The 22,434-nt window shown below is 40.2% G+C and overlaps 2 protein-coding genes across 3 annotated transcripts in view; one reads left to right on the forward strand and one right to left on the reverse strand.

Annotated features, from left to right (window-relative positions):
• The window catches only part of NRDC (nardilysin convertase), a 31,584-nt gene extending 11,979 nt beyond the window's left edge, over positions 1-19,605 (forward strand). Inside the window, exons 8-31 of the mRNA XM_069788754.1 lie at positions 1,017-1,074; positions 2,091-2,164; positions 3,246-3,315; positions 3,717-3,794; positions 4,231-4,351; positions 4,431-4,489; positions 5,095-5,149; positions 7,622-7,726; positions 7,998-8,121; positions 8,667-8,753; positions 9,371-9,490; positions 10,242-10,293; positions 11,388-11,538; positions 12,656-12,783; positions 13,142-13,304; positions 14,587-14,618; positions 14,919-15,057; positions 15,540-15,587; positions 15,947-15,999; positions 16,629-16,712; positions 18,260-18,350; positions 18,658-18,774; positions 19,022-19,111; positions 19,388-19,605. Coding sequence (XP_069644855.1) covers positions 1,017-1,074; positions 2,091-2,164; positions 3,246-3,315; positions 3,717-3,794; positions 4,231-4,351; positions 4,431-4,489; positions 5,095-5,149; positions 7,622-7,726; positions 7,998-8,121; positions 8,667-8,753; positions 9,371-9,490; positions 10,242-10,293; positions 11,388-11,538; positions 12,656-12,783; positions 13,142-13,304; positions 14,587-14,618; positions 14,919-15,057; positions 15,540-15,587; positions 15,947-15,999; positions 16,629-16,712; positions 18,260-18,350; positions 18,658-18,774; positions 19,022-19,111; positions 19,388-19,585 — 2,297 coding nt within the window. The 3' untranslated portion in view covers positions 19,586-19,605. The remainder of the gene's footprint in view (positions 1-1,016; positions 1,075-2,090; positions 2,165-3,245; positions 3,316-3,716; positions 3,795-4,230; positions 4,352-4,430; positions 4,490-5,094; positions 5,150-7,621; positions 7,727-7,997; positions 8,122-8,666; positions 8,754-9,370; positions 9,491-10,241; positions 10,294-11,387; positions 11,539-12,655; positions 12,784-13,141; positions 13,305-14,586; positions 14,619-14,918; positions 15,058-15,539; positions 15,588-15,946; positions 16,000-16,628; positions 16,713-18,259; positions 18,351-18,657; positions 18,775-19,021; positions 19,112-19,387) is intronic.
• An 812-nt stretch (positions 19,606-20,417) lies between these two features.
• The window catches only part of OSBPL9 (oxysterol binding protein like 9), a 64,938-nt gene continuing 62,921 nt past the window's right edge, over positions 20,418-22,434 (reverse strand). For both annotated transcript variants that reach the window (XM_069788765.1, XM_069788764.1), the window contains 4 exons: positions 22,331-22,409; positions 21,866-21,957; positions 21,286-21,421; positions 20,418-21,182 (listed from right to left, as the gene is read on the reverse strand). In XM_069788765.1, coding sequence (XP_069644866.1) covers positions 21,108-21,182; positions 21,286-21,421; positions 21,866-21,957; positions 22,331-22,409 — 382 coding nt within the window. In that variant the 3' untranslated portion in view covers positions 20,418-21,107. The remainder of the gene's footprint in view (positions 21,183-21,285; positions 21,422-21,865; positions 21,958-22,330; positions 22,410-22,434) is intronic.

A 22,434-nucleotide genomic window follows, 5' to 3' on the forward strand; every position in this document is an offset into this window, starting at 1 on the left:
GACCGAAAAATTCTATGCAAATGGAATTGAGTTTCATTTCAGCAAAGAACTTCAGAACTATGGGTTGTTTCTGCTGAGAATAAAAGAAAGAAAATTCTTAGAAATTAAGCATGTAGTAGAGTAGAAACCTGTGCTGAAAATAAAGAGTTGTATGTATTCAAGTTAGGTTTGTGCATAGGGGTTTTACTGAATGCTAAAACTGATTGCAATTCCCATCTGTAAAATGGAGATGGTAATAATAGAGGTGGTAATTATTTTCTTCTCCCATGCTTTTCTGTCTAGTCTGTAAACTACTTAGGGCATTGAAGGCCTCTTGAATAATCACTTAGGTAGTAATGTTTCTTCTGGTGATTGGGAAGAAAATCATGGTAACTGATAGCCAGCCAGGTCAACTTTGTATTTCTGTCTCTCTTAAAACAAAGGAAACGGTGAGTCTTCCCCCCACCCATCCCACCTTTTTTGTTGTTGCTGTTTAGCATATACAGCATCACTTTGGGAATTCAGAATGCTTGCTTAAACAAGCAATTTCCAATTGGTCATTTAAAAAAAACCCTTAAACTTCTGGTTCTTGACACATTTCCTTTAGACAAGAGGATGGGGAGAAGGAATTCTTAGCACTGCAGGACTGCATTTGGGTGTGAAAACTGGCATGTATATTCTGGACATGAAGTGATGGAATGAGTCTAGCAAGTACTCGTGATTTTGTAGATACCTAAGTCAGTAATTCCTTTTTACAGTAACACCAGATACTACTGAACTTTAAATCCCAGTTGTATCAACCTGAGATTTTGGCACTATATACAAACCAGAGCTATGACCAAAGTTCTAGTTCAGTGAATATTAAGAATTGGCTCAAACCAACAGCTTTGAAGCTTATAATTTAGAACTTTGCAATTTAAAAATATACTGACTTGCAGCCTCTTTAAAATAACTGCACTGGTGAGATAAGATAAAGAATTTGTCTTAGATTTTCAGGAAATTGCATTTCTGGCTTTCTTTTTTTTTCTCCTTATTAGAAACACTGGATACTTTGGAAAAGTGGGTGACAGAAATCTTCTCTGAGATCCCAAATAAGTAAGATTCTTTTGATGCATGAAGGCATTACAAATGATAAAATTATCTGTTCTTAAAATGATGTTTTTAAAAAAAATACTCCCTTACTGGAGAAACTAAGAAAATTAACATTTGTTAATTAACATCCTTATCCAGAAAAAAAAGGGCAACTTTGGAAATTAAAGACTGGCATTAATTGTTTCAGGAAGACTTTGTTTATGCATAACAATTATTTAGCCTGCGACCTGTGTGGTGCTAACTTGCAGCAGTATTTGCTTAATATGTGGTGATACCTTGATTTTATGACAAGTCATTCACACCTAAGATTATCATTTTACATTGCTTATCTTTGCTTTGTGTCAAAAATAATTAGCAGCAAAATTAATTAGGACCATATCTTGAATTTAAGTGTCATCCTTAGGGTGGCAACTAGTTAGAATTTGATCTTTTTTTTAATAATTCACTCCAATGTGTTGTCTAAAAAGGGAGTTCTGCAAAAGCTGTACTAACTTGAAAAGCATTTTACTTCCCCTTTCATTTTCTACTTTTGCAAGATGTTTATTTCTGTGGTGCGTGGAAGTGCGCTTGTGAAAGTCTAATGCCATACAGAGAAATGTTTGTCTCTCCCGACTCCTGTCCTTCTCGTTCCTCCTTTGCCACAAGACAATTCATCAGGATTCTGTGAATCCAGGGCCAACTCAGGAAGTTGTTTACTGTGCTTGGCTTTCCTTTCCCCTGTTATGGAAGCAAGCTTTTTATTGTTACCACCTTGGACGGAAGGAGAGGGAGGAGTTGATGGGATATCTAAATCTTGGGTAATTACTCTGTTGTGTGGGCAGAGTGCAAGTGAATGCCAGCCAGGTTGCCTTCCACTTTGGGCTGGGTGGATCCTGGGCTGCACTCTTTAAAGGCCATTTACTGGTTGTCTGGTGTACTGCCTCTGTCACATCAGAGCTATGGATGCTTACGTCTTGTGATTATCTCCATGTAGCCTTGAATCCTTGCCAGTAACATCACACTTTAATTTTGCTTTTAAGTGGTTTACCCAAACCCAGCTTTGGCCATCTGACTCAGCCTTTTGACACACCAGAATTTCACAAGCTTTACAAAGGTAAGTAAAACAATGACACCAAGCTGGGCAGGAGGGTTGATCTGCTGGAGGGTAGGAAGGCTCTACAGAGGGATCTGGACAGGCTGGACTGATGGACCGAAGCCAGTTGTATGAGGTTCAACAAGGCCAAGTGCCGGGTCCTGCACTTGGGTCACAACAACCCCATGCAGCGCTACAGGCTTGGGGAAGAGTGGCTGGAAAGCTGCCCAGCAGAAAAGGACCTGGGGGGTGTTGGTCAACAGCCGGCTGAACATGAGCCAGCAGTGTGCCCAGGTGGCCAAGAAGGCCAACGGCATCCTGGCCTGTGTCAGAAATAGCGTGGCCAGCAGGGGCAGGGAGGTGATTGTTCCCCTGTACTGGGCACTGGTGAGGCCGCACCTCGAGTCCTGTGTTCAGTTTTGGGCCCCTCACTACAGGACAGACATTGAGGTGCTGGAGCATGTTCAGAGAAGGGCAACCAGTTGGTGAGGGGCCTGGAGCACAAGTCTTATGAGGAGCGGCTGAGGGAGCTGGGGCTGTTTAGTCTGGAGAAAAGGAGGCTGAGGGGGGACCTTATCGCTCTCTACAGCTACCTGAAGGAGGTTGTAGTGAGGTGAGTGTTGGTCTCTTCTGTCAGGTGGCTGGAGATAAGACAAGAGGAAACGGCCTCAAGTTGCGGCAGGGGTGGTTTAGATTGGATATTAGGAAAATTTCTTTACTGAAGGGGTTGTCAGGCATTGGAACAGGCTGCCCAGGGAAGTAGTTGAGTCACCATCCCTGGAGGTGTTTAAAAGACGTGTAGATGTGGTGCTTAGGGACATGGGTTAGTGGTGGACCTGGCAGTGTTAGGTTAGTGGTTGGACTTGATGATCTTAAAGGTTCTTTCCAACCTAAATGATTCTATGATTCTTGATTCTATAAGTAGATTTGTTTAAATGTTTTGAATACCTAGCTTCGTATTTTCTCTGTGTGATCCAGGTACTTTGTAGAATAATTCTGTGTGGTTCTGAATAACTTGTAACCATTCTTTCTGCATTATGTAAAATTTCTTATCTATGTCTAATCATGTATATTTATATTCAGTAAATTTATTTGTGTTCAGTTGTTCCAATCAGGAAAGTTCATTCACTGAGTATCACCTGGGCACTTCCACCACAAGAACAGTATTACAGGTACAGTGGTGCTGCATTTTACTTGTACTGTGTTTATGTTGTGAATAATTTATTGACTTCCACAACAAGCCAAAGAATCTCATTTATTTGTGTTTCACATTACTTTGATTCAGCTAGGGGAATGTCTTTTAAATGAATTAAAGTGATGCAGATATGGTTCCTTTTATAAATTGAGTGGAATTGGTACACAACTGATTTAAAGTCATTCCTCACTGACTCAGATCAGTCATTATGTTCTGAACTCCCACATTCTTAGCTTATTATCCTAATGCTGCCTGAAAATGCAAAACTTGCCATGAAGAAACAGACAATGTGTATTTTAATCGTTTGTCTAGTGATTGAATTTTTTCTATGAAACATATTACCCCCTGGCATTTAATCTCCTTAAAATTTTCTTTTAGAGTGAAGCCACTTCATTATATTTCCTGGTTGGTGGGACATGAAGGCAAAGGCAGCGTTCTTTCTTTTCTTAGAAAAAAGTATGTATTTTTTAAGCATAGTAATTAAATGCTTTCCTATGATTAAAATAAAGGCAAACTCTATTTTGTATGTATGTATTTTATATATATATATATAAAAAAGCGGGCCAAGTCTGCTTTTTTTGTATCAGCATTTTGTAGTGATATTCTTTAAACTTTTGATAGACCCAAGTAAGAAATAAGTGGTTTCTGGTTTGTGATCCATGGATCAGCAGTATCTGTGATCTTTAAGAGAAGTCCCAAAGGTAACTTAGCTTTTTCACTGTTTTTCTTAAATTGTGTTATCCTGAGATTCACATCTTTATGTTGGAAAAGCTTTGTGTAATCTGTAAAGAATTTGAAAGCCATTGAAGTAAAGCTATGATAATGCTGATTGTAACTAAGGTCCAATAAAGCTGAAATGAGTAATTAATAAGTGCCTTTAACTCTTCCATAGATTTTGGGCTCTTGCATTATATGGAGGAAATGGTGAGACAGGGTTTGAACAGAACTCCACTTACTCCATCTTCAGCATTTCTGTGACTTTGACTGATGAAGGTTACAAGCACTTCTATGAGGTATGGTTAACGGCAACTTGATTTTTCTTACCCTTTTCCTGATATTTGGAAGAATTAATCTGTTCCTTTCTGTCTGCAGGTGGCCCATGTTGTATTTCAGTATGTGAAGATGCTGCAGAAAAGAGGGCCAGATAAAAGGCAAGTGTTTGCCACTACATCAGATATTCGCGAGATTGTCCTTCCCCATTAGCCTTTTATTTGTAGTGTTTGCAATTTTTGTGGGGTTACTAGAGCATAAACGGTGAGTCAGTAGTAAAGCTTGTCTATGTGGGGAACGTATCAGTTTAAAAAGTTTAAACATTAATTTGCTAAATGTTTATACTTGTTTCTTTGTAGTTTAGTCTGATTTATTGTGATTGAATTTCTAATTTTAATAAACTGAACTAGTGTAGATGTAAGGTGCACTTTTGCCTTTATTTAAATAAATATCTTGAGGCAAATCTGTGGAAGTTAGGACTGTGGTGTTCTGGTGTTAGCCTTTGTGTTAATTTGGTATCAGATTTTGACTCTTAGTAGTTAAGTCTTCCACTGTGGAAAATAGCAGAACTTTCTGCCAATTGAGAAGTGCCCTCTTGGATGGAAGGGAAGCACGAATAATACTGGCTTCTATATCTTGTACCTGAATGAATCACTGAACTCACCCTTGATGCCTTTCCTAGAAGATTGCTTTTTTTCAGATTCCTGATAAATGTTGTGGAATAATGGAGGAAATTCACTTTTATTCTCGTCTCCCTCCTTTACAGAATATGGGAAGAAATCCAGAAGATTGAAGCTAATGAATTTCACTACCAGGAACAGGTATTCATCCACTGTTTTGTGTTGATATAGGTAAAACATAAAACCAATTTCTTTTTAATTTTGGAATACATTTTCAAAGTTCTATTCAACCAGAAACAGATTATGCACTTAATGAGGCTGTATTTTGCTGAAAGAATTTGTATTCTAGGCAGAGAAATATTGTGACTTTTACCTTAACAGAATTTAATGTTACTTTTTTTGTTCTCTACCTGGTAGGTAGGCTCTTTCTCAGTTTTAATCGTTAGGCCCTTGCGTGTGAAGTTCTGTGCTCATTAATAGCGCTCTGCAAATTGTTTGGAACTTTCCAGAAGTTTTGCCTAATTTCACTTTTTTTAAGCTGTTTTGGCACTGCTGATTTCTGGGGATAGAATAACAGTGTTGTGTGAAATGTGTTGCTTGCTGGTGACCTGGCCTCACAAAGGCGAAGATGCTAACGACCCCCTTGTCTGCACAGTTAAATGTGGGTTTGTGTCAAGTCTTCCTTGGTTTACTGAAATAGCAGTTAGCAAAAAATCTTACTTGTTTTTATTAAAGATAAAGAAGGAAACACAATTTAGATAATTTGAGAAGCCTCGCTTCGCTGACTTTCTTACTCTCACTACATTTAGCCATGTTCCGTTTCTTATTAGGTAACTCGGTTTTTTGTTTGGTTTTTTTTTTTTTTTTGAATGGCACTACAATTTCCTTTTGGGAAAACAGATGCATATACTACATATATGGCTTGAAAGCATCACTGAAGTTTATTGGTTTCTTTAATGTACACAGATGCAGGAAGGAGGTAAAAAAAAAAAGGAAATATTGAAAGTGGAGGGGTTTTTCGTTCCAGCTGCTCCAAGTATTTTTGGATGTTCTTAAGACCTGCCTGTCTGCTGGGAGCATCAGGATGTTAAAAATAGCATTTTTAGCAAATGCTTGCATCTGTAGCTCTGCCTTCAAAATAGCATATGGAGGATATTGAGTGTCTTGAGTGGCCTTTGAATAACAGAAGTGGTATTTGCAAGTGATACAGCAAGGACTGCTGCCAACAACCCCAAGTGATAGGTAACAGAGCGCTGGATTTCTTTGGTAGGAACAAGTTTATGCTGATTTACAAGTGCGTTTTTTAAATGTTGCATGGTGGTTTTTTTAGTGGAATACAACTTTTATGAGTTTGTTAGTGAAGTTCAACTACTACAAAATTACAACAGACTGTCTTAACAAAAGCTTTCCCCTGAACAGTAGAGAAGAACTAAAAATCTATGAAGGATGGCTATTTAGTATATTGGACATAGCAGGAATGAATATCTGTTGTGCTACATACAGTTTTATGAATCTGTCTTTAATCATTGCCAACAGAGGTTGTCCAATTGGAAGTATGACTTTTTCATCAAAATGAAGCTATTTAGTCCTGAAAGGTTCTTATTGCTTGTCTTGGTTCTTTTTAGTACTCCTGGGTAGAATTTTATGTTCTCCAAAACTGTTACTGCTCTAACAGACTATGTACTTCCCAGTATCAAGCCAGGTAGGGATAGAAAACACCTGAGTTTACAATGGGGAAATAACCACTGTTAAGAGTCCTGCCTTTTTGGCCAGTTGATTTTGATTACTGACAGTGCAGGGATTTAACTCAGAAAGCTTTTGTGCTGTGCTTTTGTGACAGGGTTGTGCATCTTAGGGACAGATGATTGACTTAGCTTTGGCATGCCACTCTTCTAGTCGATGGAAAGAGTTGGTATGTGGCCATCCTAAAAAATAATGGTTACAGAGGCATGGTTTTGGGATAAGCTGTTATGTGCCCCAAGAGAAGTTTAATGTTTCCACAGATGTAGTATCTTAAGAAATTCTTGGTCATGTTTTCCACTACATTTATAAGACACAGATGTGTTGAACTCTCCTCTTTTCAGGCAAAGTGTGGTCTGTATCTGGACCCAGGATCTGTACAGTATGATGCTGGCTCAAAAAAACCAAATAGCACTTAGCAAGAAGCTCTCCACTAGGCAGTCTTACACAATTAAAAGGCAATCTATACTTTCATGTTCAAGTAGGAGAATCTCATCCTCCTCACGCTGCACATCATGGCAGAGAACTTAGGAGCAGAATCAGAGATACTCATACAGCAGCAGCAGTTCCTCAGCTTGCTCCTTCCAGCTTCCAGATCACTTTAAATCTTGAATTGTGCAACTGCTGGTGTTCCCTGGAGGCAAGGAGTGCATTCTACTGGGTCTTTAACCTAGTAGGTTTAATGACTGTAAATGCATCCTCAAGGCCATTTCTTCTATAAAGATGATGTCTGATATTTTGGGATTCTCAGAGGAGTCCTGAGCATTAGATATGGTTATGAAATGTATGTAGTTTAATAACCAAAACTAAATGCTGTAACAAGCAGAGCATGCAGCTCATGCTCAACATACCTGACCAGTCAATCTTTTCTCAGAACATTGATATTTTAGTTTTCTGATTATGTGAAAAACAGCTTTATCTATTTGCTTATAGACAGATCCAGTTGACTATGTGGAAAGCCTTTGTGAGAACATGCAGTTGTTTCAGAAGGAGGATTTTCTGACAGGAGACCAGCTCTTGTTTGAATACAAGCCTGAGGTAAATATTCTTTGAATTCTGATTACATGTTTCGATGTAAGGAAAGTATAGGCATGCTAAAAATGTAGGCACATAGATAGGCATGTAATTAGGCATAATACAGGCACAGATTTTGTATTAATTGAATCACTCTTTTTATACTCAGAAAGCAAATCTCCTATTTTGTAAGCTGGTTATGTCTTGTTCTTTGTATGTTCAGACTAAAAAGTCTTTGCTGGATCAGGCAGAGCCAGAGTTGCATTTGAACTGAAATATTGTCTTGAACTTGTAGATCATTGCTGATGCCCTTAACCAGCTCAGTCCTCAGAGAGCCAACCTCGTTTTGCTGTCTGCTGCCAATGAAGGCCAGTGTCATCTAAAAGAAAGGTGGTTTGGAACGCAATACAGCGTGGAAGGTAAATCAATGGCAGAAACTTAGGGAATGTCTGATTTGTGCATTAGAGAGATTAAAAGGGTGACAACACAAAATACAACCACACGGAAGTAGGGAAATTAATCCTTGGTGCTTTACTGACCTCATTATTAGTCAAATACTCTGTCCTACTCAATAATTGTTCTTCTTTCTTTGGTATCAGTTGATTCCCACTCCCTAGTTTACCATTGTTTTAGGAGGCAGGGATCCCCGCGAGCCCTCTATTTGGCTGCCATTCAAGTCCTGAACAGGGAAAAGAACACAAACAATGAAGGATAGGTGTGTTGGTAGCTGGATTACTAATGCAGGCAGGCTTGATTTACTTTTTAATAGGACTGCTTCAGTCCTGCTCCAGGGGAGTTCCTAGGAAGGGATTTAGAAAGAGTCATGATGAACCAGGTGACATTAAGAAACTCCTATTGTACTGCAAATCTTCATGGAGATAGCTAAGAAATGAGATGACTGACCTAGGAAATAGGACAGCATTACCCTTCTATTGCACTAAATGCATTTCATGTTTTTTAATAGATATCGACAAGTACTGGAGTGATTTATGGGCCAGTGACTTTGAGTTAAATCAGGATTTACACCTTCCAGAAGAAAACAAATACATAGGTAAGGCGCCTGAGGATGAGTGAAATCTTCCCCCAATAATTTATTTGAAAATTTGCTGTGGTTTAGAAAGAATCTTCAGAATCTTTCCATCTGAACATCAACCTGGTTTTGCAAATTAAAAAATGTGAGAGCTCTGTTCACCTTAATTTTATTTACTATTCTTTTATTTTTAAGCTTGAGAACTGAGTTTTTCTAAGGTGTAAACTTACAGATCATATAGCCATAACAGACCAGGTCTCACACAATCAGTGAGAGTTAACACAGGGCTCTGGACGCCACAGAAGAGCAATTTTATTTGCTTAATCCTGCTGTTTTTGAAAGTATCTAAGCACCATCTGGCTTTGTTGCCAAAACAAATGAAAATAAACCCATAACTTGTATCCTGGATGGAATGCAACTTCACATTTCTGCACTGCTTCAGAGCCACTGTTCTGGTGTGGAACTGAAAAATAAATGTTCTTTGGGTCCAGAAAAGCATTATCATATATAATTTAACAAACTAGGAGGGGAAAAAAATGTATTTTGTTGATTATTTTGAAGACTTTTGTGCATGTAGCCTGGCTGTGTCTGTGAAACCCACTAACTTCTGGTTTTGGTTTGGCTTTTCTTTTTGTTAGCCACTGACTTTGCTTTGAAAGTTGCTGACTGCCCTGAGACAGAATATCCAGTCAAAACACTAAGCACACAACAAGGCTGTCTCTGGTACAGGAAGGATGATAAATTCAAAATCCCAAAAGGTAAATGCCTTAGGGCTTTCCAAAGAATAGGAAGTCCCTGTTTTTACCAGCTGGAATTTATTAGAAGGCAAATAAACCGTGATAGTGTTCACCATTTAAACTCAGTGTTTACTGTCAGCTCTTCCATGGTCCTTTTGATATGTTTATTAGCTATAATAAAAGAGAAGCAGGTAAACTACCTTGCAAGAAAGAAACCCTGCAGATATCTCAGGTTAAAAAGTGGAATCACTGAAATATACTGACTTCTGAAAGTCTGACTATGGACAGAATTGGGCAGACAGAATATGATACTGAGACAAGGGCTTGAGAACAAAGGAATGCATTAATTAGAGAAGACTATAGTTTCTTCAACAGAAAGAAAAAATATAGCCAGGATCGGAGACAAATGTGGAAAATACATTGCTGCTTTCAAGCAGAATGTCACAATTTTTAGTGTCTGTTAAACAGATGTTTCATGGAGTTTTCTTTTTTTATTAGTCTTGGTCACGTCATGTGAGTTAGTATTCTGCAAAGCACAGCTCTGTGTTTTCTAATGTTTGGTATTTTTAAAGGAAGGTTTTGGAGTGAAAAAAAGAAGACATTTGATGATGACAATATAAGCAAAAATATATTCTTGACCATTCTAGCTGAATGACCATTTTCATTAGACTCAAATTGTGACCAAAGAACAACCTGATGGAAATCTATTTGACTTTAGAAAGCTGTCACTTTTTATACAATTGCTCATTTAAGTTTCTTTTTTCCCCACCAGGTTATGTTCGATTCCACCTGATTTCTCCATTGATACAGCAGTCTGCAGAGAAGTGAGGATTATATTATTTATGTTTATCTTGCAGAGTAACTAAATTGCCATACCTAGTGAAAAACCATGAAAAGAGATTAATTTTAAACTGGAATAGAATAAGGCTTCCCTTTCTCATGTTCTTACACTTTCCTCATGGTTTTATCTGTAGAGCAGCAAGAGTGGTTCTGCAGCAGGACATTACTGTAGCAAAGAGATGCATAGGAGTTTCATGGTGTGTTATTACCGAGAGCAAGTTTTGGAAAAAATAATATAACAGCAGCAGTGCACATGCCAGGAGGAAGTGCTTAGAGAAGGAGTCAGTCCTGAAAAGAGCAGTCCACAGGCATGTCCTGAACCAGCAACTTGGGAGCCTGTAGGAGCAGGTGAAGAGACTATCAGCAGCATTTAGAAATCATTTGTTAGACAGACCTCAAGATTACCGCTCTGCACGTGCTGCACTTCTGCTAGTCTTAGGCTAGCATTGCCATTTGTAACGAATTTCGTAGTGCTTTTATCATAAGCCTACTGAGACCTGCACAACTTATGTTTTGGGAAAGCCTTTATAAATCTGTTTCCATCAGGGCTTTGTCAGGCAATAACAAAAATCTGAAAGCACAGACTGCAATTTCCACATTGTGTAGCCTGATTTGCTCTAGCTTATTTTTTTAAATCTTGATAGATAAATAATCATCTCATTACTCAAGTCTTCAGCATAACTGAGTCCATCCATCCCCCATTCCTTTACACAAAGTGTAATATCTCATTTTCTGTGATTACTCAATGTTTTGAGCATTGGCATGTTACAATGTGCATTCCTACCTTGAAGAAGTCTTAAGTCATGTGAAGCTGGAATCTTATTCATTGCAAAGAACAGTTGATGTCAAAAATAATTTTTAAGTAGTGTGTCATGTGCTTTCTGGACAAAGGGAAACTTGCATTCTGTATTTCTGGGTTTGTTGAAAATTTCTTTTTGAATCTCGTTTAATTCAAGTACTCGGTTCTGTTGGAGAACTTCTCGTGTGTACCATCAAACTCATTGGGCTGATTTTTATCTTTCTTCTATTCTATCCTTTTTTTCTTTCTTTTTAACCCTCTGCCCTTTTCTCCATCCAGCATAGTTTTGTTTGATACATTTGTAAACATCCTTTCCCACAATCTTGGTGAACCAGCTTATGAAGCAGACGTCGCTCAGCTGGAATACAAGCTAGTAGCTGGAGAGCATGGATTAATCATTCGAGTGAAAGGATTCAATCATAAACTACCTGTAAGTACTGCTGATCTTCTAAATACTTTTACCCATGCTGCTGTGCTTTTTGTCCTAGCAGCTGGAGCCTAGCTGGCTGGAGCTTTCAATGTTTAGATGGGGTATTTTAAATTGGAAAATTTGTGTCTCTGTTCAGGTACAGGGTAATGCAGCAAATGCTTTTTCATGTGCTTATGTGTATAAAGATGTAGTTCTATTCACTTACACAAGCTTACATTACTGTCCTTAGGCTGACTTAAGATAAATCTTCCTTTATTTAATAACTGTATCTCCATTAAGACTTTAACAGCTTTTCCTTTAAAAAGAGCTATGAGTCTCCTCTGTCCATATAGAATGTTAGAGCCTCTCCATCTACAAGCTAAGGCTATTTGCACGCTGTCTGGAGAAGTGTGTCTGAAAATAGGTTTTGTTTACAATTTGACTTTGGAGATACAGCTTCTGAACATACTCATTTTGGGTGCAGTTTTTCTTTGTTGGGTTGCTAAGAGCTTACTTAACGAGGATTGGGGGATCCCTGTTCCCATTCTCTAAACGCTGGCCGTGTAAGACACGGCAAGCACAAACAGAGAGGACGTAGTGATTGGAGAGGAGAGCATTGCCAAGCTTCCTTTAGACTTTCATTGCAAGAGCTTGACTGGAGCTTTAATAAGACTGTCAATTGTCTGTCAGACTTACTAATGTGAGGGTTAACAGAAAAAGCCAGAGATGCAGATAGCATGGTCTGAATATTCTTTTTTTAATCATGAATGTTGCTGTGTTGCAATGTCATCGTGCTGGTCAGCTGTAAAAAGGAAAACTGGAATATCTAATACAGAAATGTTGGAGTTACAGGCTAGGTTTGTTTCAATAGAATGTGGAAAATCCTGTTGATTTAAGATATTGACCTTACTTCATTCACTTTCTGAAAATGCAGTCCTTTTGAAACTCACTGTAATTTGGTATAGAATGGTTTAGTGAAGAACATCTAACAGAACTGAGGGATGTGCTTTAGTAACCCTGCACATCTCTTATGTTGACCAAATAATGATGATTTTTTTATTATTATACAGGATTAGGTTTAAATTGGTTCTTTAAAAAAACAAAACAACCCCCTGACTTAAAACTGTTTTTGTTACAGCTTCTATTTCAGCTCATCATTGATTATTTGTCTGACTTCAGCTTTACTCCAGCAGTTTTTGAAATGATAACAGAGCAGCTGAAGAAGACGTACTTCAACATCCTCATCAAACCCGAGACTCTGGCCAAGTGAGTTCTGGGGGAGGGCAAAAGTGGCTGCACAGCAAGCGTCAAGGTTGAGCTGAAGAGCTCGGGAATTGCTGCTCTGTGCTCCCAGAGGCTTGTTCCAGGGTTTGCTTGTAGCTTAGAGAGCTCAAGCAGCTCTGCAACCAGCATATCGAACATGTGGGTCAGACTGGACATCCAGGCAGCTGCTGTTCTGAAGTGACCTGTAGCCAGCAGCGGGTGCTGAGGGAGGGCAGAGTCAGCCCACAGCAATGCTCCTGGGGTCCATCTTCCCTGTCTCCAGTACAATCCTGAGTCAGAAATGGGATCTCTTACATTAAACAGCTCTTGATGGCCTGTGGGTTTGTTTTTTGCATTGCAGGGATGTGCGTCTCCTGATTTTAGAACACGGCAGGTGGTCCATGATAGATAAATACCAGACGCTGATGAACGGCCTTTCCATTGAGTCTCTCTCGTCCTTTGTTAAGGCTTTCAAATCACAGCTCTTTGTAGAGGGTCTTGTACAAGGAAACTTCACGAGCAGAGTAAGTACAGCTTCAGCAGCTGACTTGTTCAACTTGTTCTTAAAATGTGCTTTAATGCAGTTGCCACAACTCCAGCACTCACCTGCCAGCTGACTGCCTCTTCTGTGCTGGCAATCTGGAGGCTCGCTGGTACAGGGCAGCGTCACCTCTAATAACTCAGGAGTGCTCGTCCTGATAAGCCGCTGGGGAGTCCATGGTTGCCAGTTTGAACAGCAGTTTCCAGGAATTTGGATTTAAACTGCAGAGAGGGAAAAATGTGGTAGAAATATGCCTGTAACCTGTTTACCCTGTTGCCACTGGTTTTTATATTGTTTGGTGCATTGATATATTTGATATGGAGAAATTTCCACGGTGGTGCCACAGGAGGAGGCTTCCCTCAAAGTAAACTTATCCTGGAAATTTGATTGCCTGCGTGGTTTGATCAAACCTCACTGAGGTCCAGTTATCTTCAGTTTTGTCAAACACCTGCAGTATTCATTGAAGACTTCTACCCTGGGACTAGGTCACACATAGTCCTGTCAGGCTTTTTAAAATAGGATTGTAATGGGGCTTAGCTCCATGTATCTGATGTCATTGAGTGTCTGTGGGAGAGAAACCTGCAATTATGATTTGTGCCAAGAAGTTTGTCTTAGCTGGTGGTGTTTGCCCTTAAACTGTTTAAAGCTTCCTAAAGAAAATGTGCTGATGTCCTTTGGGAGGTCAGATTCTTGTAATGTCAGCTGTCCCCTCCTGAGCTGTGGAACAGAAGGAGGTCTGAGAATCTACTCGTGATTTGCTAAGAACCTTCCTTCAAAATGCTTTTATTGCTGCAGCCTCTGTGTGATCTAAGCTGCTTTCACAGTGTGGCAGGTGCAACCCTGTCACTCCTACATTGGTTTTGCTGTTTCTATTAATTCCTCCCATTTCTTCCACTTAAGCCCAAGAGTCTCCTTCCCAGAGCTCCAACTTCATGCACAAGAGGGGGGGCCTTATCTCTCCTGTGTGCACCCTTTGCTGTTGTGGTGGCTGATGCTATTTCTCTGGCTTCCGCATTCTCTTTGTGGAGAAGTTACAGTGCAAGAAACTGCCTGCGGACTCTGTTTCACTTTGCAGCGTGGTGCAGAGGTGTCTGGAGGGACGTGGGAGAAGGCAAGGGGGCAGGGACGTAGGTGGCACAACACAGCTCGGCTCTTCTTTGCTTGGGGGGGTCACTTTCTCAAGCAATGCACTGGGGTGTGTGGTTGTGAATTGGGGTAATAATTCTCTTCTAAATAAAACTTAACGTTTATGCTTTCTCTCGTAGGAAGCAAAGGATTTTCTGAATTATGTTGTTCAGTGAGTATCTCTTGACTCTTGCAGCACTCATGATGTGGGAACTATGATCAAGTTAAGATTCTTTCCAGGAGGAAGGGATCAGGGTGGGAGCGATGCAGAAATTCCGTTCTCCCCTCCTGGATACAGCGCTGGCGGTGTTTGCGGGAGGTGACTGTTCTTCATGGCAGTTTAAGCGGATGTTGTTCTGCTTTGGGGAAGGGGAAAATAATGTCAGACCAAGTGTAAATGCCTGGGTGTTATGCTGGTTTTGGTTAAGGTGTGAGCGGGTGTTTGACACTTTGCTGTCTGTATTCCCTTCAGAAAGCTCCAGTTCGCTCCTCTGGCCCATCCCTGCCCTGTTCAGTTCCGGGTGGTGGATTTGCCAAATACGCATCTGCTCTGTAAGGTGAAAACTCTCAACAAAGGTGATGCCAACTCTGAAGTGACAGTCTATTACCAGGTAACACGTTAGCTTGGTGTGTACTGGCCTCTTCCCTCTGGTAGCTGCTGCTGGTGCTCCAGTTGTACTTACGTCACTGTCTTGAGAGCAGTCCCTGGACAGGGATGTTACGGAGAGCGCCCTGAAACCTCATGTGAGCACTCGCCCTGGGCCCAACAGACTAAACCCAGGTGGGCTCTCGCAGCATGTGGGGTTCCCTGAAACCGGCATCTTCCCTCCCGGCCCATGCTAGTGCGAGTAGCTGGGTTTGTGCCTTAGTGATTTCCTGCTGTCCTCACCGCTGATCTCATGGTCCTGGGTTGAGCCCTTCCCCTCTCTTCTGAAGGCCGTATTGAGGCCACTGGGGAAAACGAACTTTCCAGCTATCAGTTGTAATTTAGTGCTGCAGTCCAGGCTGAGGTGTGTGCAACAGCTGTCACTGTGGTCTGAACTGTAGCATTTAACTCCATGAAATCACCCTAAATTCTTCATTTTCTTTCTAGTCAGGTGCCAGGAACCTAAGGGAATATACCCTTATGGAGCTGCTTGTGGTAAGTAAGTGTTTGTGTCTCCTAACTCATCAGTGTCTTCCCTGAACACAGTGCTTGGAGCTTAGATAAGACCACAGGGCTAAATGGTACAAAGGGGAGAGCATGTACCTATTGCTTACTCGGAACTTGTGAGTGTTTGGGACAGGATTCCCCAAGGGCTGCAGTGACGGACAGTAGGGAAGACTGTTCTCTTAGCTACCAACCCAGATGACTGAGACCTCTCTTAATTCCATGGGTGCAGTTGGAAAGGCAGTAGTTCGGTTGTTTTCACATGATGTGGTCACATTTCTGTATGGAGCCTGAGGGGTGGCTGCAGAGGAGCATCGCATCTGCTGTAACGCATTTGTGCTCTGTTTCAGATGCACATGGAAGAGCCTTGCTTTGATTTCCTGAGAACCAAGCAGACCCTCGGGTGAGTTCACTGTGGAGGACAGCTCCTACGCACTGGCTTTTGCTGTTCCCTAGTGTTTTTACTCTGGAAAACCCCTTCCTGCACAGTGGCTAATTCCTGAATTATTGTAATGGAAACAGCAACATAAACACATCAAAACCAAGAGCACCCATCAATACAAGCTTTTGAGCCCTATAAGAATTGCATCTATTACCAGTATGTTAACTCAGAATTATTCAGCTTAAAGTTGTTCCTTCCACTTCCTAAATCAGCTCCCCATTCCCCAGGGCTGTTTTCACAGCAGCTTTGTGGTGCGTCGCAGCCTCCCTCAGAGGCACCCTTCTACCTCAGGGAACTGGAACAAGCTTTTCACAGCTATAGGTCTGTCACTCTGATTTATTTTGCCGGAACACAAATACTCTGCCAAGCTTAAAAGGATTTCCTAAAACTGAGAAAACACTGAAGTGCAGTGATGCAGGAAATAAAGGAAATAAGACTATTGAGAATTTATATAATCTGAGATTTTTTTATTCTAAAGTACCAACTTTTTATTTTAACTTGTAGCTTGTCCTGTAAATGAAAATTTAATTGTGCTTGTGGAATGACTTTATTGTGTCCCTCTCTTTGTTTTGGTTTTTTTTTTTTTCAAGCTACCACGTATACCCCACCTGCAGGAATACTTCTGGGATTCTTGGCTTCTCGGTCACAGTAGCAACCCAGGCAACTAAATACAAGTAAGTGCTCCGGGGTCAATGTTCATCACCACTCCCAGCCTTGGGCTGCAGGAGTTGCCGCAGAGCTGCCAGCACCCGTTTCTGGGTGCACCTTACTGCACCGTATCCGCCACGTCCTCCCGGCAGCAGCTCACGCAGCCAGGACTGGCTGATGCCGACCACCTCGAGGCGTCTCGTGGGTCTGCCAGCCTGGGACTTGAGGAATCGGCTGGCTGTTCCTTGCTGTGTAAAGGATCTCTGTAAATGGCAGCTGTTGCTGCTGTTGTCTCAATAAGGAGGATTTCAGCACAGGAAATTTGGCAACTGGTTTTAGAAAAGTCAAGCTCAACAAGGTGCCAGTGGCCCTTGCATGTATTCAGGCACTGAACATCTGAGCCTCATGGGATATAGCGAGGTATCAAACTAAATATATGACCATGTTGTGTCATATTTTAAGTGGTGTGTTTAGACAACATCCAGCTGAAGAATTATGACTGAGAGAGTTTCACTTAATCTTCTACTTGTTCTATTGATCAGGTCACAGCTGATTTCAGTTTGCTTTTGCTTAAGCTTTTCTATGCACCTGCTCACATTTAAGAGTTCACACCTGCTTCAGGCAGTGGAGGGTTTTATTTTTTATTCTATGAGGGGAGTTATGTGAGAGCCCAAAGGGAATGTCAAAAGAGTAGTGACTGAAAACCAACACCTAAATAAAGCAATAGGCTTAAGCTTCTTAAAACTGCAGCAGTCCTGACTTGAATAGGGAAAAGTAATCCAATGACTAAGTAAAATATCCCACTGCCCTTTTGAAGATATCCTGCTAGGGGAGCTCAATCTGTTGCCAAGTAAATCCTATGTAGCTGTTCTTCTGGCTCGCTTTCAGCAGACAGAACAATAGTATGGTTTTGTTCAAAGCTAGGGCTAACTACAGGTATTTGACCTGCCAAAGTTGAAGGGTTATATGAAAAATATGCAACTTATGAAGAATAACACTGTGTCAGTGAAAGTTTAATCAGCACAGAGTACTGCTGCCTCTAATTTTTACATTTGGATGATACTTCCATTACTGAGGTCTGTGTCACCTGTAAAGGTTTTAATGTTTCAGAATCCTTACAATCCATCATATCATGTTGTTCTGCTTTCTTTTCGTCCTAATCCAATAGACCACAACTATTTTTGTGCAGAGCTCAGGACTGCAGCTGGGGGTCCTGTTTCGGCACACTCTAATGCATGCTGCTCTTGGATATACCACAGCTTAGGTTCCTGACAGCATCACAGCAGCAACTCCTCTTGCTGCTTGGTTATCTAAAGTCCCTGTGTGTGAACAATACTTAATATAGCTAAAAATCAGAGCATGGGTTTTACTCCCTGATAGCAGGGAGATAGGAAAGTTGGTGTTCACAGATGTGTGAGCTTTTTTTTGGGGGGGGGGGAGGAACATGGACAGAGAGGAAGCAAACCTGTCCCAAACATTCCCTCATCATTTGAGGGCTGTTCTGCTACCTTACCCCCCAGTATTGTTTTTCTTTTTCCTGCCTGATTTAATTAATTATTTAACTCTCTTTTAGTTCTGAATTGGTTGACAGAAAAATAGAGGAGTTTCTTTCCTGCTTTGAAGAGAAAATCAAGCATTTAACTGAAGATGCTTTTAACACCCAGGTAAAAACGTGATCTTGAAAAGTTCTGCCTTGAACTGCTAAATGACACCTAAACTGGAGGATTTGGTTATGCGTATCTGGCATATTTCTGAGTTTTTTCTGGGTAAAGGACTCACTTGTGAATCCTGCTTCTTACTCCCTTCTGCAAATGTCTCTAAACATTTGCTCTCTGGCCGTTTACAGTTAAGTTTGAAAGCAATGAACTACCTTGTTAATGTGAGTTTTATTTGAACTTCCGTGAATGTGACGGTAAATTAAGGTAGCATTAAACCCTTTGAAACTAATTGTTTTGTCTTTTTCAAATGTAGGTTACAGCTTTGATAAAACTTAAAGAATGTGAAGATTCCCATCTTGGAGAAGAAGTAGACAGGAACTGGAATGAAGTTGTGACACAGCAGTATCTCTTTGACAGGCTTGCCCGTGAGGTTGGTGGTCCCTCATTGTTAAGTGATGACAAATGGAACACTCACATGTCACTTTTTGCAGCAGTTTTAAATGCAAAGCATAACTAGGGGGAGTTATGCTACTGGAAACATGCTGATTCTAAAACTACATGCTATTTTAAAAAGGTTCTTTTACTAATGGGATATAGTTTGTAGAGAAACCGTTTTTATTTTTAAAATCACTTGAATCACCACTGTGCTAATTAAACCTCGTTCCTGTGGGTTTCAGATTGAAGCTCTGAAGTCTGTTACAAAATCAGACCTGGTCACCTGGTTCCAAGCTCACAGAAGCAACAAGAAGAAAGTGCTCAGTGTACACGTGAGTGTCTGCCAGCTCCATCTTGCCAACTTTGAAATGCCAAACTTTGATAACCTCAGAGAGCCCAGTGACCGTGTGGTAGAAGATCTCTGTAATCTAACTTTTAATGTGGTGGTTATCCACATTCCTCTTCATATTTTCTACATTTCTAATTATTGCTGTCATTTGAATTGCATTTAAGTATCCGTATTTAATTGTCAGGGCAGATGAACATTAAATGAGATCCAAATTACAGAAGGTTAGAGCCAAATTTCTTTTTTGGTAACTTTTTTCCAGGTGGTTGGATATGGAAAACATGAAGGGGACTCAGAGGTTACAGCTGTCTCAGAAGTACAGAATTCTTCATCTGGTGAAATACCTCATCTTATTTTCTTGCCCCCATCTTCTCTGATGACTAATGTTACTTCCATCAAGGACATCAAAGCTTACACATCAACTCTGAATGTTCTCCCTTACCATAAAATATTAAAATAAAAATGACGTCTTGCCCTGCAGTGATGTGTAATACAGGTGCTTGCGGCAATGTAAACATTACAAACTTATTTTTATTAGAACAAGGCTGTAGTGTTTAGCTGGGATGAAGATGTCTGTTCAGATACTGAGGAAGCTTTCCTCAAGTAAGTTTCCAGCCAACCTTTCTCATTAATCTCCCAAGTTCATTAAGAGCAGGCACAGCCCTGACTTCTAGCTGGAGCAAAGGGAGAGTTCTCCCCACCACCAGAAAGATGCCCTGTTCTCCTCTCTGGCTGACTGAAGGGGGGAGCTGCGCCTTTTTGTTCAGACTGTCCTATGCATCAATCCTGCAGTGCTGCAGCAGTTGCTTAATAGCAGTCACAGCTCCTCAGAGAAAGGATTCTGCAGTTCTCCTGGAGGAGTTACAGAGTGGGTGGGAGGGGGGGAAAAAAGCCTAAGGCTTCAATCTCACACTGCTTTTTCTTAGTTTTTCTGTATGTGCAACATAGACAAAATTGAGATGAAATCAAATAAAAGCTAGATTGAGCTGTGGAAAGAAAAATAGTTTGATTGCTACATATAGCTACTTACTTGACTATTCTTTCTTGAACTTCGAGCAAAAGCACAGAAATGCAAAGGTTCCTAAAGTGCTGGCAAGCATCTCTACTGAAGCAAGGCTGGATGTAGATTCCAGAAAAATTCTACTGTAGGTGCTACAAATTCTGCTCCTTTTGCTAGTTCATTAACTACTTCAAGAAGTAGGTTTAGCTGCAAGGATTCCAGTGAGGAAAAAAAAAATAATACAAATACATTTCACATGAAACAATTGATCATCACTCAGCTGAAAAAACAGTCTTGCTGCAAAGGTTTATTATGAAATAAATAAAAAGTCCATAAGAGAAGTTTGAAAAATCTATTTTATGAAGCTTTAAGATGCATTGAGTAGAATTATCTGTGGTTACATTTTAATCTCAAAATAACAAAGTTATTTTGGGCAAGACACTGAAATGCCAAAAGGTTTGATTATCATACAGGTGGAAGATAACATTTACGTAGCATTTTCTAACAAATTGTCCCATCAATGGAATCCTCATATTTACACATTGCAAACGTTAGCTAGATTTAAATGACGTCTTGCATTTTGTTTCTTGTTTTTTAAATATGTAGGACCCAGGAATATTATGCAACTGATACCAATGCCATGGCCTTCACAGTGGTTATACAAAGTGTATATGCTTCACGGCCCAGATTCTCCATGCTTTAGAAGCATCAGTAACAAGGCTCCAACAGCCTGCCTTTGAAGCCTGAATACACTACCAGTATAGCGGAGTCCAATATAAGTTACTGCACAGCCAAGACGTTTCTTGCTTCATTTAATTGCTTATCTGCATCAGTAAGTCCAGTATCCCTGAGATAGGAACCACTGTAGTTGGAGGGGTCAGGTTCTCCAAACGGTACGTACGTGATAACTGATGACTGTCTTGGTATCAGATGTAAACTTTGCTAAGCCAAGGCTTGAATGTTTTCTGGTTTTACAACCCACTTAATGTTTACTGGCAGCAAGTCGTTTCAATAGTGGCTCGTCATAAACCCAGCATTCTCCATCTTCATGGAATAACTAGAAGAAAGGGAATAATCCAATGTAAGCCTTTCATGATTCATTTTGAAAGAAACAAATGCTACAGGTTAGAGGGCATTTACACTGTTTGAATAAAGCTCACCCTTGTTTCCCATGAGGTCTCGTTCTCCTTTCTGGCTCTGGCTTCAGCTCTTTGTCTTTCTTCAAGCGCGTGCTTTGCAGCTGTGGCTGCATCAATGTCTCTAATTTTTAAGTTGTAGGTCACATCTTTCCATAAGCTTAAAAAAGAAATTTGAATGGAGACTGCTTTATAGAAGCAAAGTGCTATAAGGTTGTAGAAACATACTACTGGCTATTAGTCATCAGTATTTGTTTGAATTAAGGTAGGTCTCACTTTATCAAAAGGGTGGAAAAACCCAATATACATTAAACCACAACTGCACTGTCTATTTCTAGGAGTGAGGAGGCTGTAGTGAAGCTCTCTGGACTTTCCTGGAGCATTTGGTCCCAATGAGGATGAAACCAAGAACTACAGGTCTCCTCTTCCCCTTTAAAGCCCCAAACCTGCCTGTACCTTGGCTCTGTCCTGCAGCAAAGGCTAATGAAGAACAGTTTGTCCATGCAATGAATGGATTAAGTGTACCAATGGTCAAACTGTGTACTGTCAACTTGAGTCTAACTAAAAAAAAGTCTTAATTTGCCCATTTAACTAAAGTTCTTACCAGCGAGACTCAAAGTCGTCTTGGTCCTCCAATTTCCTTACCTTCTTCTTAATTGTAGGCATTTTCTTGGTATCTATAAAGACAGCATTCTCCTAGAGAGTGAGATTTAAAAAAAAAAAAAAATATATATATATACAGCTCTTTATCTAGACTTAAAATTTATATACCTTCACACTCTTAATACACTGGTTGTCAGGAAATACATAAAAACCCATCATTCTTTAGATTCTGTTCTTGCTATAAAAATCAAGTTAACGTAAGAATAAATTAACAAAGTAAATTCAGGACATTTATCCCAAATTCAGCATTCTTGTGATCTTTGGGCAGCTTCATAGGAGTTCCCAACTATTAACATTTGTTTAAAAAAAGAAACAAACAAAACCTAAACAAAAAACAACCCAATTTAAGCACAATCTTCCATTTCTGATGAAAAGGGAAAAAAAAGAAAAAAAAAAGCTCCTTTACCCCTGTTGTGTATTTTGCATACATGACACCATTCCATTCTCCTTCAATTGAGCAGAAGGGTTTCTTGTCATTAGGAGAACTAAATAGAAAGAAACAGTCATTTC

This window comes from Haliaeetus albicilla, chromosome 8 (assembly GCF_947461875.1).
Source record: "Haliaeetus albicilla chromosome 8, bHalAlb1.1, whole genome shotgun sequence".
In the NCBI taxonomy this organism is placed as follows: Eukaryota; Metazoa; Chordata; class Aves; order Accipitriformes; family Accipitridae; genus Haliaeetus; species Haliaeetus albicilla.